The sequence below is a fragment of the Rissa tridactyla genome, chromosome 5 (genome assembly GCF_028500815.1).
Source record: "Rissa tridactyla isolate bRisTri1 chromosome 5, bRisTri1.patW.cur.20221130, whole genome shotgun sequence".
NCBI classification, from domain to species: Eukaryota; Metazoa; Chordata; class Aves; order Charadriiformes; family Laridae; genus Rissa; species Rissa tridactyla.
Genome location: NC_071470.1, coordinates 44705798 through 44724452, shown reverse-complemented (window position 1 = coordinate 44724452; position 18655 = coordinate 44705798). Strand labels below are relative to the sequence as shown.

The 18655-nt window shown below is 34.5% G+C and overlaps 1 protein-coding gene across 3 annotated transcripts in view; it reads right to left on the bottom strand.

Annotated features, from left to right (window-relative positions):
- The window catches only part of FSTL5 (follistatin like 5), a 290553-nt gene that overhangs the window by 252165 nt on the left and 19733 nt on the right, over positions 1-18655 (bottom strand). For 2 of the 3 annotated variants that reach the window (XM_054202953.1, XM_054202952.1), the window contains exon 2: positions 14369-14399. In XM_054202953.1, the coding sequence (XP_054058928.1) occupies positions 14369-14399 (31 nt within the window). Of the gene's footprint in view, positions 1-14368; positions 14403-18655 lie in introns of all 3 variants that reach the window. The other variant, XM_054202954.1, reaches the window with a different exon arrangement.

Below are 18655 nucleotides of genomic sequence, written 5' to 3'. Positions count from 1 at the left end.
GCCTGTGAAAACCGTTACTGAGTAACTTTGTAAGATTTATCTTTGCATCATTAATGGTTAGAGTTGTTTCTGTCAAGCTAATCATGTTTTTAAGCAAAGTTAGAAATGCACAGAGCAAAGAACGAGTTATAAGTAATTCAGGTTGAAAGGGACCTTGTGAGGTCTCTAGTCTATGCTCCTTCTCAATGCAGGGTCAGGTATGAGGTCAGACCAGGTTGCTCAGGGCTTTATCCAGCCAAGTCTATTTCAAATTTAGGAACAGTCTAAATAATGACCAGCCATGTGCAGAATTATCTATATTATTATCATCATCTATCCCAATATATAATTTAAAGCAATCTTTACCATATCGACAAATTTCTGTATTCATCATCATTATCAAGTTTTCTGTGGATAAAAAGTTTCATGCTTGTTTCAGCATGTTTTCAATCTGAACTGGATGTGCTGAGGTCCAGAGCTGGAAGGTTTGTGCAGAGACCTATCTTGTAATTAAGTTCCTGCTGGATTTAAGTAGAGTGGGGAAAAAAAGGAGGAGGCACCCTTGCCATTACTCACAGCAATATAGAACAGAATTTAATAGATACCATAAAACTTGCAGTACTTCTCTGAATGTTGTGGCTAAAGTAAAAGTACAGTAAAGGTACAGAAAATACTTGCACTGACTGCCTTAAGCATCTAACTTAAGCTTCTGGTTTATTTATTTTTTTCCCTACATCGAAACTAAGTTTTTGAACTTACGTGGAAAGCAGCAAGTACCTACACAAGGGTTATAATTTCATTAGAAATGTAAAGGACTGTAGATCATGTGAAATCACGTGAAATCCCCTTTGTCTTACAGGTTTTTTTGTCTCCAGATGTAAAGATAACAAATGTTTCAATGATGTACAAAAGCAAAAAAATAATCTGAATTGGTCAATTAGTGTCAATATACTATTGAATTTTATTTTCCAAGTTATAATAAAAGCAGTTTAAAGCTAATCTGCATTTTGACTGACATATTGAAGAGCTTAGTAATTGTACCACTCTTCATTGTGAACAAGTGTGAGCCTAGATCCACTCTTCACACAACTAATTCCCTGCTAAATTTACAAAAATCAGCAAAACCAAAAAAAAAAAAAAAAACCCCAAACCCCTGTCTATTTATGGCTCAGCCCGGGCATTCTATGTGTGTGTAAGTCTATGAACGTGCACACACATATTTCTATAAATTTATTCTTATGTATTTACATAGGAGCATGTTGAACCGCCCTAGAAAGACTCTGTTTAAGCAATATAAAAAAATTCTTTCTAGATTTTGTGTTGCTGTACAACTTCTGACAATTTTATTTCATTAATCATACTTGTAACTCTATATACTGCTTTTATTTTGAAATGTCAATGACAATTATAGAGAGTAACAAGATTTTTCATTGTTTCTGGGGAAAGAAGGTCAGATTACTGCTGATTAGACCAGAGTGCAAGCTACATAAAGGATCCTTTGAGCACAGAAATTATGATACCAGAATATTATTTTATTGGAGTATTTCCCCCATTTTTAATGCATTTTTAGTGGGCAATTATCCTTAAAGCTACAAAATCATAGCTTTTACATTTTATGAGGAAGAATCAATGTGTGCTAATTAGAACCTTGGTGGCACTTATAATACGAATGGGATTTTTGTATGCCTTTCTATTTGCTAAATTTCTTTATTCTTCCTTTCCTCCAGAGAGCCTTCATTTAATCATCTCTATGCAGGATTTTACAAAGCTAAGAAAAATGCTTGCTTTAATATTCTCAGATTTATTTATTTTTGAACCATAATAAAACTTTTTCTTAAATTCCTATTCAAGCAATGCCATCATTGATTTTTATGGTGTTTTAAGAGAATAGAAACATCAAGATTTGACTGATTATTGCTAGTGGGCCAGCATTCACAATTGTATCTGTGTTCTTTGTGCATAATTTAAATAGAGAGTAATTTGAACCTTATTATTGAGAATTTTTGTATTGAGATGCTGCCAGCATAGCAATCTAAGCCTATGCTTAAACTAAGTCTAGACCAGAAGCCAAATGCTAGGAAAACAAAAATTTATAGTTAGTGCACCATATGTGCAAATAGATTCTACATGCTACAAAGTCCAGCAAGCATGAAGAAAAGAAAGCATCCTACTATATCACTTTGCTTTTAGATGCAAAGACACTTGCTTGTAGCATGGTATTTAGACGTGTAATCATTTGCATCAGCTCTCTTAGATTGTTTAACCAAGGATCACCCAGGACTTTATCAACCATGGATTTACCTTTGAACCAATACCTGTGCAAGAAAATTCTGATAGATGAATGGACAAAACTCTGTCCTACTGTATTTCTTTCCCAGGCTGGTAACACTGATAAGCAGCTTTTTGATCAGTAACTGTTGCCTAAACAGCCAAATGCCTCCACTTGTAGTTATGCAGGGCCACACAGAATGACAGTGCATTACTACCATAGCCATGATACCATATGGGTATCCTTTCAGTATCTGAGCAAAACAAAATTTGGCAAACCTTAGTGTCAACAGTTACAATTTTGTAAGACAAACTTTTTCTGACAATTATCCATACATCACGTACATCAAAAAAATCTTCAAGAATCATTAGGAACTTATCCTATTAGGATTTCAGATAACATCTTAAAGACCAGAAAATAGTTGAATGAACATTAATTAATAAAATACAATTCTTTCTTGAAGATTCATCAGACCCTCCAAGGTAATGGACGCATTAGGTCAAATGACAAACAATATGCAGGTAAAGACATGATCCATATTGAGTGTTCACTTGAACTATTTTCACTCAGACTATCCCATAAAGTCCACTCCTCTTTGGACTCTGAACCGGAAAGTTATGTGTCCCATGATTGCGAAAAAGGCTAGAAGTGACTTCAAATACGTGATCTCTCTCCAAAAAGCTTTGAAAGTTCAAAGGCATATCCTACACTTCTTGGTTATTCAAGGGAGGCTGCGTTCTAAAGCCTTGCACGTTGTCTCCCAGCAACATGGATTACTTTCTGCCATCTCAAATCATCAAAGATATGAATGGCTGGTATGAAAAATGGAGACTTAGCTTACACAGAATGGGGCACAGCTGGGAAAGAACACTGAAAAAGAAGGCTTTAGAGAAAATGATCCAGGCCATGGCTGCACAAATAGTTATCTTTATATAGGAAACAGAAGGACACAAAACAGAGGTTTTATCATATCCCAAATGAAGCATATTACCTCACCTGTAAATATATTACCTTAGGTTAGTCCTCCAGTCTTGCTTCAATTTAAAGGAGAGGCTGTGGGTCTTTCTACCATCTCCTTTGGGGAATTTCCTGAGGGTTTTTTTTCCATTAATGAATCACTTTGCCAGTAGAAAAATTTGTTTGAGTTCATATAAAGGACCAAATTTCCTCCTAAGTTCCAAAAATTCCTCCTGAAACAGGTTTCATTCCACTTTTACTTTATCATTTGCACACAATCACACATGGTAGTTTTAAATCTGGTGCTATCATACTAATTCATGCAAAGAGGAATAATCTGCAGTCTGTCTTGCTGCATGCAAGGAGAACTGCCTCTTGTCTAAAATAATGATAATATAGCTAATATTTAATCTCAGGAGTTCCATACTCTTTTCAAGTATTTTAACCAAAATGCTTTATAGTCTTCCATTCTGCTAGGCAAAAGAAATTGAGTTCTTCAGTTTTCACTTATAAAATACAGTCTGATCACTGCAGTAGCCCTTCTCTGTACCTGTTCAAGATTAAATTCAATTCAATCTAAAACATGAACATTCAGACAGACAGAGTATGTCAGATGAGGTTTACGTTGCATCATATATAACACTTTTTATTATTTCTCTATCTCTGCTAGGAAACCCTTCCTTTATGTGTTATGAAGACATATGTTTCCTTATGACATGTTGGTTACTCAAGTCATCATACAGTTGATTAAGTCTTGGGTGTTTGGTTTTTTTTTCCTTTTTCCTTTGTTGTTTCAAAATTATAACCTTGATTTTAGCAAAAAGGTTATTCCAGTTCCTTGAAATTCGTACCATCGTATTTAAGCTCGTTTTCAATATAAACCTGAAAATCATTCAATTCCTTCAGCAATATATGCAGATCTTAGTAACTCTACCGACAACTTCTTGCCAATTCAGTAGTTTCCTTTTTCGTCACAGGATGCTGTGATTTTTGTTAATTTATGCGGATTTAAAGAAACAAATAAACCACACAACTTTTTTCTTTTCTTATTTTTTTTTTTTACAGCATCTAATTCATTTTTACATTTTAACAAAACTTTAAAAAGCTATTTTCAAAAATGCCCAGAACTTTTATTATTAGGAAGAAAGGGTAGAAAGTTGCATTCATTTACTAAAGATGTATGCAACTGCATAATCAAAGAAGTGTTATATCTTTTTATACTAATAACTTGAATAGCCCCAATGTAAATATAGTTTTTGATTTTACTTTAGACGATTAAAGTTTAAGCTATAAACTACCTATCCACTCCACAGTCGTGTTGGAATACATACGGATAGGTCTGTTTTTAATATTTGATGCAGTTTACTTTACAGCGGGTTTGTCTAAGGAAATAGCTTTTCAGGTATTTGGGGAGCTATTTAAAATTTAAGGATTTAAAACTGAAAGGAATTTATAAAAGAAACCTACTTTTTATATTTGTAAATTGTAAAGCAGACATTTGATCGACAGCAACCTCTGGTTTGTATCTTTTCAGAAAAGGGTCTGATAATTACCCATATTTAAACTGCTAGTTAAAATGGATGCATTCATTCCTTGCAAAGTCTCCTTAGAAACACCAGACTTTTAAGCATAATCAAAACAGACAGCTGGGTCCACCCTTTATGATAATGTGCCGTGCAGCTTTATTAATCTGACCTTTGGAAACAAATGAGAAATTTAGTACTGCCCCACCATAATTGTTAGTGGCAGGCATTTTAGCAGTCTTTAATTTGCGCTTCACTTCAATATCTGCTTCCAGTTATGATGTAAACGTTAACAGGATCTGACACTGTTAATCGTGTTCTAGTGCCTGAAGCAGTGGCAAAAGAGTGTGCTTGGAGTAAACTAGAACATGACCTTAATGGATAATGAAATGCAACAACCCTTGCTATGCAAGGAGTAAGGCAAAAAATGAATACTGTAATTGTTTCAACTGCCATCTGGGTGATATACACTGCTGCAATAATTGGGCGTGAGGGTGGGGGTGGAAATCATGTTCACCAGACTCGTCTTTCAAGGTTATATAAGTTCTGATTGTCCTTTAAATTGCTTGCAAGAGATAGCTGATATGAGAAAATATGTTCCCAATATATAATCAATAGCATTCTAAATAATTCACAATAAGCGCAAAAAATAATTCTCTTTTAGATGGCATGAGTAAGGAAATTTGTCCCATGTAATACAAATGTGTCTCCCCCGCCGGTTTGTTCTTAGAAGAAATGTTTGATAGCCTATAAACAGCACAGAAAACCTATCTGCAAGTTATGTTGATAGCTATTAAACTTTAATGTTATAAATGCACAATAAAAAACACGGTACATGATTAAAAAGACATCTATTTCCAGGTATTTATTTTAAAACAATATAAGTTAAATAGAATTTATTTATGAACTACCAGTACCTGTGATCTGTTGCTTCTGAATGTTATGTTCTCCTCCTGGTCTTCACTTTTTCTTTCTAGACAACACTCATCTCCTTTCAATACTCCTTTATGAACAGGCTAGTTGAACTATTGTCTGTATTGTTTTTTTAAGTTCATATCTAAAAAAAAAAATGCTTGTAGAGCCTGTAAAGATCCCTGTGGATTTTTAAAAAGATCAGTCTATATACCTTTTTCAGTGATATAATATCACAGCCTCCTTTTTGTTCAGTAACAAGGTATCGCAGCAGGCTGTTTTAGAAGCTTACTTTGAGATTATACTGAGATCTACTGATAAAGGAAGGGTTATGCTATAGAAGAATAAAAACAAATAAGGAAAGTTCACAGAATCGTAGAATAGTTTAGGTTGGAAGGGAGCTTTAAAGGTGATCTAGTCCAACCCCCCTGCAAGGATCAGGGACATCTTCAACTAGATTGGGTTTCTCAAAGCCCCATCTAACCTGACCTTGAATGTTTCTAGGGATGGGGCAACTAGGCAACCTGTTCCAGTGTTTCACCACCCTCGTTGTAAAAGATTTCTTCCTTATACCTTGTCTAAATCTACCCCCTTTTAGTTTAAAACCATTACACCTTGTCCTATCACAACAGGCCCTACTAAAAAGTTTCCCCCCATCTTTCTTATAAGACTCCTTTAAACGCTGAAAGGACACAATAAGGTCTCCCCAGAACTTTCTCTTCTCCAGGCTGAACAACCCCAGTTCTCTCAGCCTGTTCTCATAGGAGAGGTGCTCCAGCCCTCTGATCATTTTTGTGATCCAACAGGCCCATGTCTGTCTTGTAAAGTTGCTTTCTCCAAAATTCTACATTGATTCTTTAGCTATTACATTGTGTACTTATTTACAAATAAAATGTAAGTTTCTAGTGTAACAGCATTATAATAGTTTCTAACATACACTATTCTTTTTTAAAATCTGTTCTAAAAGGAAAACTTCAAGGTGTTAAGATATAAAGACTCTCTGGCTTCAACAGTCTGCAACATAAAACACAAGCTGCTGTTTCTATTATTCTGATTTGATTATTTTTAATCATAACAATTGCCTTCTACATCACAAGTACTGTGAAATAACCTGCTCCCAATGGCTATTGTACACCAAACTTATCTAAGACAACTATAGTACAGATACAAATCATATTTTGCTCCCCATTACGGGAATGGTAAGGTTCTGAAAAGGGGCAGGGTATGCAGAAGAGCTGGGGAACATTTTAAACCAGTGTACCTAAATGCACCAAAGCCATGAGAGCTCTAAGTTTCACAGGGAATGTGATTTTACATTCACATTCTTAGATTTCTATTGCTAGCGTAATCAAATGAATATTCACTACAAGTGAGAAACATGACACGCATAGCCTAGAGACACTGCAGTAATGTTTATATTATGTATATTAAAGGATCCAAGTATACTTTCTCACTGCATTGCATTCTCTGTATGAATTTAGTGCAAGTCTTCAGTGCTCAAGAGCTAATTCACATTACTTCATAAAGCCATCTGTGGTTTGCATACCTCTTTTAAGAGGAAAGAAAGAAGTAAACCAAAGCTTAATATTATTGAAAATACACATATTTCTTGTCTTAAGCACAGAGGGGAAACTTAATATATGAAATTACAAAGCTTTTAACATGAATTTTTAACTTATAAAATTCTATATTATTAATAATAAAAGAATAGACTAACTTAAAGTAAGTCAGGTTCATTAACTCTTCTCAGCCTACACCAGAAACAATGCAAGAAACTCTCCAAAACATTTTCAATAGTGTTAAACAGTAGCTACTTTTACATGGAAGCTTTTAAACATAATTTATGTGAAAAAAAAAAAAATCAGAGTGCTAGTCAAACTGCACTACTATTCAAAATCATTTGTGGGTCACACATCATTAAAATTCAGACTACTAATACGTTTAAATTCAAATAAGCAAAACTGCTACATTCATCCTTTGAGCGACTTCTTTAAAGCTAGCAGAGTCTGAACAGGAATGAATATGTATTCCAGTAAGTATTCAGGACTTCCCTCCCACGCCAGTGTTGAATCTCTTCTCTGCTGTATCTGTTCAAATGAAATGTTTGTGCACTAAAGAGAGAAACTTCTTGAATACCACTGAACATATTCTCTTTAGTCAAGTTCAAAACGTCTACTTTGAAACAGATTTCACAACTTAACAGAATGTAACCTAAATTTTAGAAGGATGTGGATTAATTTAAAAAAAAAAAAAAAAACCTAGGTAGGGATACCAATCTCTTGCGTTAGCTCTACAATGCTACTACATACAGAAATAACCATTCTATCGCTTGTTAGCGTAGATACATTATTTTGCAGAAGAAGAGTTCTTGGATGGAATTATGACAGAAGGCATTTTTTTCCCCCTCCAAGTTTCTGAATGGCAAGAATGTTACATATGAGAATAATAATGAAGTCAGATGTCCCTTTCTCTGCCATAAAGAAAACCAAAAGAAGAAAGAAATTCTTTGTGCGTATAATTCCTAAAGCTGCTAACAAGTTCAGATACATCTCACATGAATTTCATTCTATTATGAATGCAATAAAACACAGTTGGAGAACATTTTTGTCTTCACTTCTCCATTATCACTAAAAATATAATACATATGTATATGGTAATATATACGTAATATATATCAGTTGGTATCTCTGTAGTGGTCATCAAGGTATGGGTGACCCCCTCACATAACTCCTACGCTGAGATACGGACATCATTTGTAACATGACACTCAAGAAATTCTACGTGATGCTGTTCATCCCCTGACACCACCATACTAAAACTGCTGACGATTTTTCACTGGTATGGAATGTGTGTCTCTGTTTTAAAACATGGTAAGTGCTGCAATTCTGTTATATTTGAACCGTGCTGTATCCACTTGTTGTTACTTGAGTACTTTTACTTACTTTCTTGACTAGCATAAAGAACATTTACCTCAAGACAACAACTGGCGAGTCAAACATGTTCTTGCAGTTTGCTCTGTTTATCTCCACGGCATTACAATGGTAGCAGGGCTGACTGGGTTACTGTAAAAATACTGTGCTGTGTCGACGGACAGAAACTGGAATTCAGCTTCATCAATTAATGCTTTCTTTAAAATAAATAAGAAAACCTTTTCACGAAGCTGTATAGTACAGCACAGACCTTTCTCTTTAACGTATACTTTCAAAGCCTGGGTAATTGCACTGTTATCAAAGATATTACCTAGAACTGATATCTCACCCTCTGACCCACACACTTCAGTTTCTCACAGTAAGCTTTGGGTCTATTCAAAAAGATTGTAAGAATAACTATTATATTAAAACTATTTTCACAGATAAAGAATTTTGTTTCTTTTCAATGCGTTTCATAATCTGACTTTGAATTTACTCAGCATCTAGGAAAAAAATTGGCATTTTTACAAATGTTAATCACACTAAAGCCATTCCAAGATAATAGTAAATAAATAAAACCCTACAACATTCAGTTAGTAACACTGTGTCTGCGGGTGTCTTGTAAGAGCATGGAAATTAAAAGGAATGGAGAATTGTTTGGATGGAAGACAGAGCTGCATTTCTTATGGCGATTCTTAAGTGACAGATTTGAGTTTCAGTTGACTAGGCTTGGAGGAGAATGGGATGGGGTAAAGAGGACAGTATTTGGCACACAATTCAAATAATTCTCATACTACCTCTTAAAAGTTTATTCATTCAGGTAAGTTGCATCATAATGATAAAGAAAAAAACTTAAGAAGAAATAACACTGTAGGTCAGATTATTTAGCACTTGCATTCCAATAAAAACAACACTCTCAGACAAACATTTACTAACCTGCCTGCTGTTACATATATTCTCTAAAATACTACATTTTTTATGATATTCACTGCTCTACCAGAGAAGGATTACTATAGTGTAACAAACTAAAATATTATTCAATTCAGTCCAGGAGGATTGCAGTTCAGATTCTAACCATACTCATATAATACAACTCTGTTGAAATATGAATTTAGAATAATTTGATCGACGAGACATAATGAGTGACTGGATATGTTACAGAAAGTAATGAAGTGCATTTTTTTGCTATAGTTAACTGGTTTAACATGACATAAGAAAATGATGCCATGTATTCTGCGTCAGAACATGCACAGCTTTGGTCATTATCAAAAATAATAATAATAATCCTGAATCCCTTCCATAAGGGTCTAAGAAAATACTTTTTCCATCAGCCACATTCAAGGCCAGGCTTGAGGAGGCTCTGAGCAACCTGATCTAGTTGAAGATGTCCCTGCTTACTGCAGAGGGGTTGGACTCGATGACCTTTAAAGGTCCCTTCCAACCAGCCAGCCATATGGCAGGATAGGCATAACAGTTTGCTCACCCGCTGGCATTTGAGAGTATCTCAAGCTAAGTTGTCACTTTTAAAAGTTATTGCTTTAGTTAAGGCCTTACTGTTTTTGTCCTTTAAGTACTTTCAATTTGAACAATCTTAATCTTTTCTCACCCCTTCTTGCATTACATTCATCATTGTACGGAAGACGACTACAACTCCAGTCTGAAATTCCAGACAATGCCACAACTGTTGTGGAGGTATGCTAACTGCTTAAGGAGTGAAAAACAAGTAGGATATGCAAGTGTTGCCCATATGGCTTTATGTTTGGTAGCTAAAGATCATAAAAGGAACAGATGTTTGTTAATGGTATCAGAAGAGTCCGGCAATATGTTCATAATAATACGGAATTGTATTTTTGAAACTGATCTGTGAGTCAACAATGATTTGACATTCAGATTATTAAGGTAAGCATAAAATGAGAAGGGTTGAATACAATTAGAAACTCAGGTTGTAATTAAAATACCGTCTGTCAATATTATCCTGTTTAGTTTTGGGTGTTAATGTTGTTCAAACCTTAGATCAATAGTAGCTAGCAAATGCTATGAAAAGTATGTTTTCCAAATCTTAGCTGGAGGAATTTTTATCTTTCATTAACTGTTCTTTAAGTTGCTAAAAGAAATAGCCAAAGTTACACAAGTTTTGTACAATATCATCTCATTTCTCAATGTCAGCAAAACGACCACCTTACTCTCAGCCTAACTTCAAAACTGTTTTTTAGCTTTTTACTTCTGGTTGATTTTCTCTGGTTTTGCGGTTGTTTCTTTTTTAGAAACATATTAAATACCTCTTTTCTATATTGAAATTAATTTTTCACTCTTAAAAAAAGAGAATTATTGTACCATAAATCAAAATATCTTCGACTGAGTTTAGGAATTGATCTCTGAAATATTACCAGTTAACTGAAATATTTTGTGACTCCTTATTTCCAGGGTGCCCATGCTTTGTCTGAGCAAAGTAATTGAGATGACTTTGAAGTTTGGCAAAAGGTTGATACATGTCACTAGTCAACCTTATGGTTCTTCAGAAATAAAAGTCTTCCAGAATAATGTTGTCAGAAACAATTCCACTTTAAAGTTTATAACGTACTTTAATAAAGCACCTGAAAGTCTCCAAAATTAGCATAAACTGGCAAGAAAATTCTGCACATTGCTAAAATACAACACCATTTCTGATATTGGCAAATGTATTTCCAATTCATTGCAAAAATACCTATTTTATCATCCACCATAGGTTTGGAATAAAATGTGCATTTGTCTGAAGGAGTTAACAATGAAAAAGAGGTAAGGAAGGTCAAATTGTGACTCCAAACCAGAAAGTAAAATTTAGCAAGGTTTTAATTGGTGATTGTTTGCCTTATTATTTCTTTCATATTAAAGATGTGTTATGAAACTAATTTTATTTGTATTCTGCAGTGGTGATAATCATTTTCATGCACAAAAAATTCTCAGAATTGTAAGGAAGTTTGCCAGCGTACGCTAAAATTGTGAAATGTTAACGTAGTATTTTACATAAAAGCAATGTTGCTTTATTCTCAAACAGTGTACACAAAGAGCTCTTATCCATTAAATGAAGCAAGAAAAAGAATATCACAGATCAAAGAGAGATGGGATTAGTGTCAGAACAGGGCATGTTTGAGTATTGGCTTCTATTTTGGTGTGATTGACTTAGCGGCTGACAGTAGAAGTAACAGATGGGAAGGACAAGTGGGTCAGAAAAATGTCAGGAGAAAAAACAAACACTACAAAACAATAACAACATCATTAATAAAATATTAATAGGAATCAGATTTATTTTAAAGCAAAAATGAATTAAAATGAAAAATTACTAGGCATTTATAATATAATAAAAGATACAGAATGGTGCTTGTAACTGTCTTGATCCTGCTGAAGTCAAAGGGCATTTGACTTTAATTCTGCTGCAATCTCTTCCTCTTATAAAAATAAAATCTTAAAGAAATTCGTAATAAAAATTAGATACCAAAATACTGATATCAATGGAAATTATGAGGCACACCAGAGATTCCAGAGTTTCATTTAGTAGGGATGTTTAATGTAAGCTGTAATTGTCCTCTGGATTTGGAAGACAACATTGGTTCTGAAAGTTTCAGAACATTTAAGAAACCACAGAAAATGTTTTTATTCTTTTACCGTATACAGTAGCTGTCATATGCGAAAGTGTAAGGAATGCTGTTAGAACCCTGTCCTGAGAACCCGGGGTTAATTTACCTATCTCAAAAGAACACGCACAGAGCCCAGTACACTTGGATGCTGCATGTAGTTGCTCATTGACAATGCAGGAACATTTATGCCAAAACATTAATTTAGATTTGTTTCATCCAAACCAACCACTACTTTACGCAGAAACACTTTTAACATCTTATATATATCTTATAAATTACAAGTGAAATAAAAATATCTTTCTGAAACTTTGCAATAACATGGAAAAAGAGCACACGAAAACAAATAAGAAATTTAAAAAATATGAAAAGAGAAGGCCAAAAAAAACCCCGACCCCAAAACAAACCACAAAAAAGCATTAAGCAGGTAAGCGTATCTGTATATGTGTGTGTGTGCATATATATATTCCGAAACCTACTCTGTGCATGAGTAGTCTTTCAGACCACTGAAACCCTCCAAGTTGAATTGTCAGTTTAGGCAGAGACAAGCACAGCATGCAGGAAGTTTAGTAGATTAAAAGTTTCCTCAAGAGATGTTACAGATATAATCACAACAAATTTTGTGCAGCTGAGCACCAATTTCACTGCCTGTTTGGAGGTAATGGATATCTCACTTCAAGTAGGGTTTAATGCTTTCCTTCGGCTGTAGTTGTGGACAATATTTTACAAGCCTTGGAAAATTGTTTCTGTGGTTGATTAACTAAACTAACAGCTAATGAATATGATGGGCACTCCCAACTAGCTCATTATTTTGTTCCTACTTTCACTCATTCCTCACATGCATAGCGTAGCAACCACACACATTGCAACAGGGTGGGGTAGGAGGTGGGAGGGGGAGTGTCAAACAGCCAAATATAACTGAAATAAATCATAAAAATTCACAAGGAATAGCCTTGTGAATACAAGGAATACTTGTATTAAGTCATAAGACAGGAAAGGTCTTTGAACAATATATCACAGATACACTCACTAACTACATCGACAGATGATTCAACTTTATATTGTACTACCTCAGAAAATAAAATTATAAATTACAAACTGGTGAAACTGACTTTTTTTTTTATTTATTTTACCATGCAAATGCTTCAAACGAAGGACCATAGGTCTTTCAGATGATGTTAATCATATCATCATGATGTAATTGTCCTGCCACAACTCCAAACAACCATTAGATTTGGTTTGTCTTTAGATGCCTGTGTATAGCCTTAGTGTGAGGGAAAGCAAGGAAATTGAGATTAATGAGTAGTGTGATACATAAATAACTGAATTAAGAACAGATAACTCAGGTGATGTGATTAAGCATTGCTTCCTCAGGCAATAAAAAGATACAGGTTAGTTTGTCACTTAATTCCCTCCTCTCGTTATAACCTTTAACTGGTGTTCTTTCTTCTTCTACTTTCCTTTTGTTTTCCCTTTTAAAGCACCTCGTAGCCTTCCTTTATAAGCAACTAAAATATGAAGAGAACAATCTTTGCCTCTATTGGCAATTTTGCCTTTCATTACTTGCTTAGCAGATTTTTAACCAAGAGATACGGGTGTTCTGTCTCTTATCGGAATTTGTATTAGAAAGAAGCATGAAATCCACAATTTGGGTTTCTGAACTCTTTAATGTTCTTGATACAAGGCTGTTTCTTTAACTTGGATATTCTATTTCATGTAGTACCTAGCCACTGGCACAGAGGAAGGTGCAGTGGAAGTATAAAAAAAAAAATTGTATGCAAAAACTACAGATGACAATAGTTTTGCAAGGCAGCCCACTAAGGACTTGATTAGTTTCTGCATAAATTGGAATCACATCCAATTACAGATTTGCTGAATGGAAATGGAGAAGCTAAAGTGACACTACTGGTGTTTCATTGAAGTATAATAAGCATACACAGTTGAGGATGCAAATTTAGTGAGAAGCTGTGCAGCCCATCCCGTCCAGAGTAGAGCAGTCAGCCTTGTTCACCTCAAGCATAGTTCCAAATATAGTAGCTTACGCATTTACTTTCTACGTTGCATCCTCCTTTCCCAGATATCTTTTTGTCATTTCAAATACCAAAACACTCAGCAAACAATTTGTCTGGATAATTTTTTACCAACAATAGATGTTAGATTTGTGATAATTACAAGAATCTCTACATTCTGAAAATAATTAGCACTTACCTTTATTTCTTGAGCTTTCCTGATTCTTTTGCTGCTGCAATGAAAAGAGAAAAATATGTTATTTATGGAATTATTTACCACAAAAATCATAGACATACAGATCCAAAAGAGACAATCTAGTTCATCCTCCTTCCTGCACCAAGGTAAAATCAGCTATGCTTTTCCTGCTGCAGAAATATTCCGACATAACCTGTTTTCAAACTAGTATTTTTCACGTTTTTTTCACAATGACGGTGAGTAAATGCTGCAACACATTGTCCAAAGAGTCCCTGCAGTCTCTGTCACTTTACCTATATCTTGGGAGTTGCTCATAATTCAACTGAGCAAGACCCTGTAGAATCTGATGTAATTTTGAAGGCAGATCTGCTTTAAGCAACTGATTGAACTATGTAGCTGTAGAGGCCACTGCCAGCCTAAATTATTCTGTGATATGAAGAGGGTGTTCCAGAACCTTGTAAGCCCTGAAGCAGTGCTTAACTGTCCTCAGTTTCATCCTGAAGGAAACTTTGCCAAATTCCCCTCAACTACAAATAGGTTTGGGTTTTTTCTTATTTTTCCTGACTTGCTTGCATCACAGTGAACATAGAAAACATTTTGTCTTTAAAGCAAAACAAAGACATCTTCCCTTGCTTCAGTTATCTTCCAGTCTTCTCTTTCTATTTTTAGGGGTTTTTTTTTTAATATGTGTTGCCTAAAGTATTCCAATATTCCAATTCAGAATTGTTTAGAACTAAGGATTTTTTAAAATACATCAGGCTCTATAACCGCATCAGCAACACATAACATATATTGACATTTTTCAAAATAACATTTACCTTCCAAAAAACCAATATGACACAGCTGATTCACAGTCAACAAGTTTTTCACTACGATCCCCTTAGTTCTTCCCTCTCACCCATGAATCTTTTCCCATAACACTGTTACCTAGTTATTTCTCGTTTTGGATTTTCTTTTAAATACCACTGTACTATTTTTCTGTAAAAATGTGTTTAAAAATAACGTAAAAATATGTTAGGAGATAAGAGGAAAAGATTCCTTCTACTGAGGCAACACCACACAAAAATGGATGTAAAATTCCATGTTTAGAAAAGAATCAGCTGATAAAGCTTCTGAATCTCTTTTTTGAACCATCAGAACAAGTTATTCCCACACCTAGATCCAGAAGATGAAACCTGACCAAGTTGTTGATGGAGTAAGAGATTTTATATTTCCTGTTATGCAAAAACACCTATCTTTCACATCTTGAAGACTAAATTTGTATTTCTATTATTTGTTAGAAAGTCTGCATGAGACACACTGGTTATGTAAGTCCCTTAGTTATTATTTCTAATGACAGAGGAACAGGAAAGAGTGGGGTTGATGGTTGGACTTGATGATCCCAAGGGTCTTTTCCAACCTAAATGATTCTATGATTCTATGAATGGAGGGCAGAGAGCAGGAGAGAAAATTAAGAGAAGAATTAGCCCAGGGGTACCTTGCAACGCAAACCATACTATGATCCTATGACTGACCAGTATCACACCATGTGCACATGATATGAAACAACTCATAGGCAATTCAAAACCTCACAGCGGTGGATATTTCTTTCATATTCCCATTAAAACAATAACTGTTGTATAAACCTTATACATATTAATATAGTATTAATTCTCAACACTAATACCAAGAACTGAAATTATGTCAACCAGTGGGTATGTGTGAACATACTGCATATATGAAATGGGTCACAGCTAGCTTAAGTAGAAATTTGACAGTTTATGAAGTAATAGGCAAATGCTTGCAAGGCTGATGATTAGGAATCCACCAAATGTAAGTAAGTGGCAGAAAAAAAGGAGAATAGGCACAGTAAAAGTGCCTGTAACAAGCACAATGATACTTGAGGCCTTTGGATGGCACATGATAACTCCATTACAAGCTGACTATAAGGTGGCCAAACAGAGCAACCTGATACAGTGCTAACTATAGGACAGCAGTAGGGCTCGAAAACCACAGGCAGAATGGCCAGGCTAAAACTCTGAATCAATTAGTTCCCGAGAGAAGTATCACATTTAATACAGGACAAGTTAACTGGTTGTTACCAGGAACTGGGACAAATTTTACATCTATCTAGAGGATGCTGTTTTATCTTAAAGCCACCAGCACAACCTCTTAGGCTGACCCACTTATTTCTAGTTCAGATCAGAGTATTGGGCTTACCTATGTTTAATTCTAGCTCTGCTTTCTTCTCCTACAAAATCCTGAATCCCTTCCATAAGAGTCTAAGAAAATACTTTTTCCATCAGCCACATTCAAGGCCAGGCTTGAGGAGGCTCTGAGCAACCTGATCTAGTTGAAGATGTCCCTGCTTACTGCAGAGGGGTTGGACTCGATGACCTTTAAAGGTCCCTTCCAATCCAACACATTCTATGATTCTATGATATACTATGCTATCAGTGTGTTAGACTCAAATTTTGTAAATATTTATAGAACAAAGGCGGTAATCAGAAATTGTGAAAAAGGTACTTTAATCATGTTAAATGTGTTGACTTACTGCCATCAAGCTAACAAAGCAGCACTGCATCAAAAATTACTTATGAAAATGTTTCAGAGTTATCAAGTCAAAAGTTTGAAATGGCTGAAATTTATCATTTTACTGTTTTGAACTAAAAATTAAGTCAATGCAATACTTTATTGAAAACACACAACCATTTCCAGCCTCAAGTTTCCTATAAATATAGCCTGATAATTGTTCAGAAAACTTTTTACCTTTTGTAATTTTACTTGCACAACCATTCTTTTACAACAGTTTCTAAGTAATGAAGTCTAAGTGCTGATGAAGTTATTTCTTGTTTTATTTGAGCAATTATTTATTAAGCCATATTTTCTAGTTATATTACTTGTTTCACAAGCTAAAATATTGAATGAAAATCCATTTGGAAATTAATGGTATATTTACACAGTAACTTATTAAGCAGCATATTTCTTAAATGCTCTACTTTCTACATGTAAAACATTATGACAATGTCTTACTAAAGAGCCAGATTTCCCTGTTGAGCACTAGTAGTAAAAACTCATTCATAAAAAAGAAACAAGTAAAATACACGCTGAAATTAAAAAAAAAAAAAAAAGCATCAAGTTCATTAAGTTCATTTCCCAAAGGGATCACTGAATACTCTGAAACTACAACTAAAGTTGACAGCTCTTCTCTTTATTCATTTTGATTTCACTGTCTGACACACATCCTGTTGTTTGCTTGGCAAACACTGAACAATTATTTTCCACTCAAGTAATAACTGCTACCATAGCACGTTCGCCTAATTGAAGTTTTAGGTTTATTTTATTTTCTGACTGACAAGTTGTTTCTTCAGAAATGCTGAAGTCAATGTAATATGAAAGTTTTAAAGTACGTAACTCAAGAAGTTTTCTTCAGTAGCACACTTGTACGTAATTGCATATATTCACTAAACACCAGATCACCTACATGAGAATGAACACAATAAACAATTTGCTTTATAACCTGATGTTCACTGTTAAGTATATACTGATCTAGTTGTCTTCAATGCCATAAGAAAAACCTGAGAATTTACTCAAGGCAGTAATCTGTCCCCAAAATTTCAAACTCTGATTTTACACAAAAGTTGCTCAAAGAGATGCTCCTTGTTTTATGTACTGCAATTCTTCAAATATTTGCTGCTTTATAAGTTTATGCCAGTAAAAATGGCATTGGGAATAGGCCAAATGCAAAACACTTGCAATGTTCCTTTTCTATAACAGGATTTTTAAATTTGAACAAAAAGAAGAAATCAGATAACTTTTTTTTTTGCTTTTGTTGCAATTTATGAGGTATTTTTAACATTCTATAACCTATTGATAATAAAGAGTGCACCAATTACACTTCAGTACTAGTTGCAACATTTTGTTCCATCTATATGCAACGAATGTTTGTTATTATGGTGCTCGTATCAGGTTCATTTAGTCTTAAGTATGTCCAGATTGTACATATAAATCTATGGAATAAAGTTAACGTCTACACCAATATATAGGTCTTCTAATAGTATACCTTTTGATAACATTTTTCCCAGTTACCATGCAAATAATTTCAGAATAAGACTTATTACATATCTCTGTCTGAGCAATATAGAAAAATATCACCTGTAACTAATTCTGTGCACTCACACAGCTTTTTAAACTCTACCAATGAGAAGAATAAAGCTATAATCAATAATACAAGAGTAGTTAATAATTCACAGGGACATAGAAATGTTTAGCTACCATAACCTTAAATAATGAGGTCATGTAATCTACAAA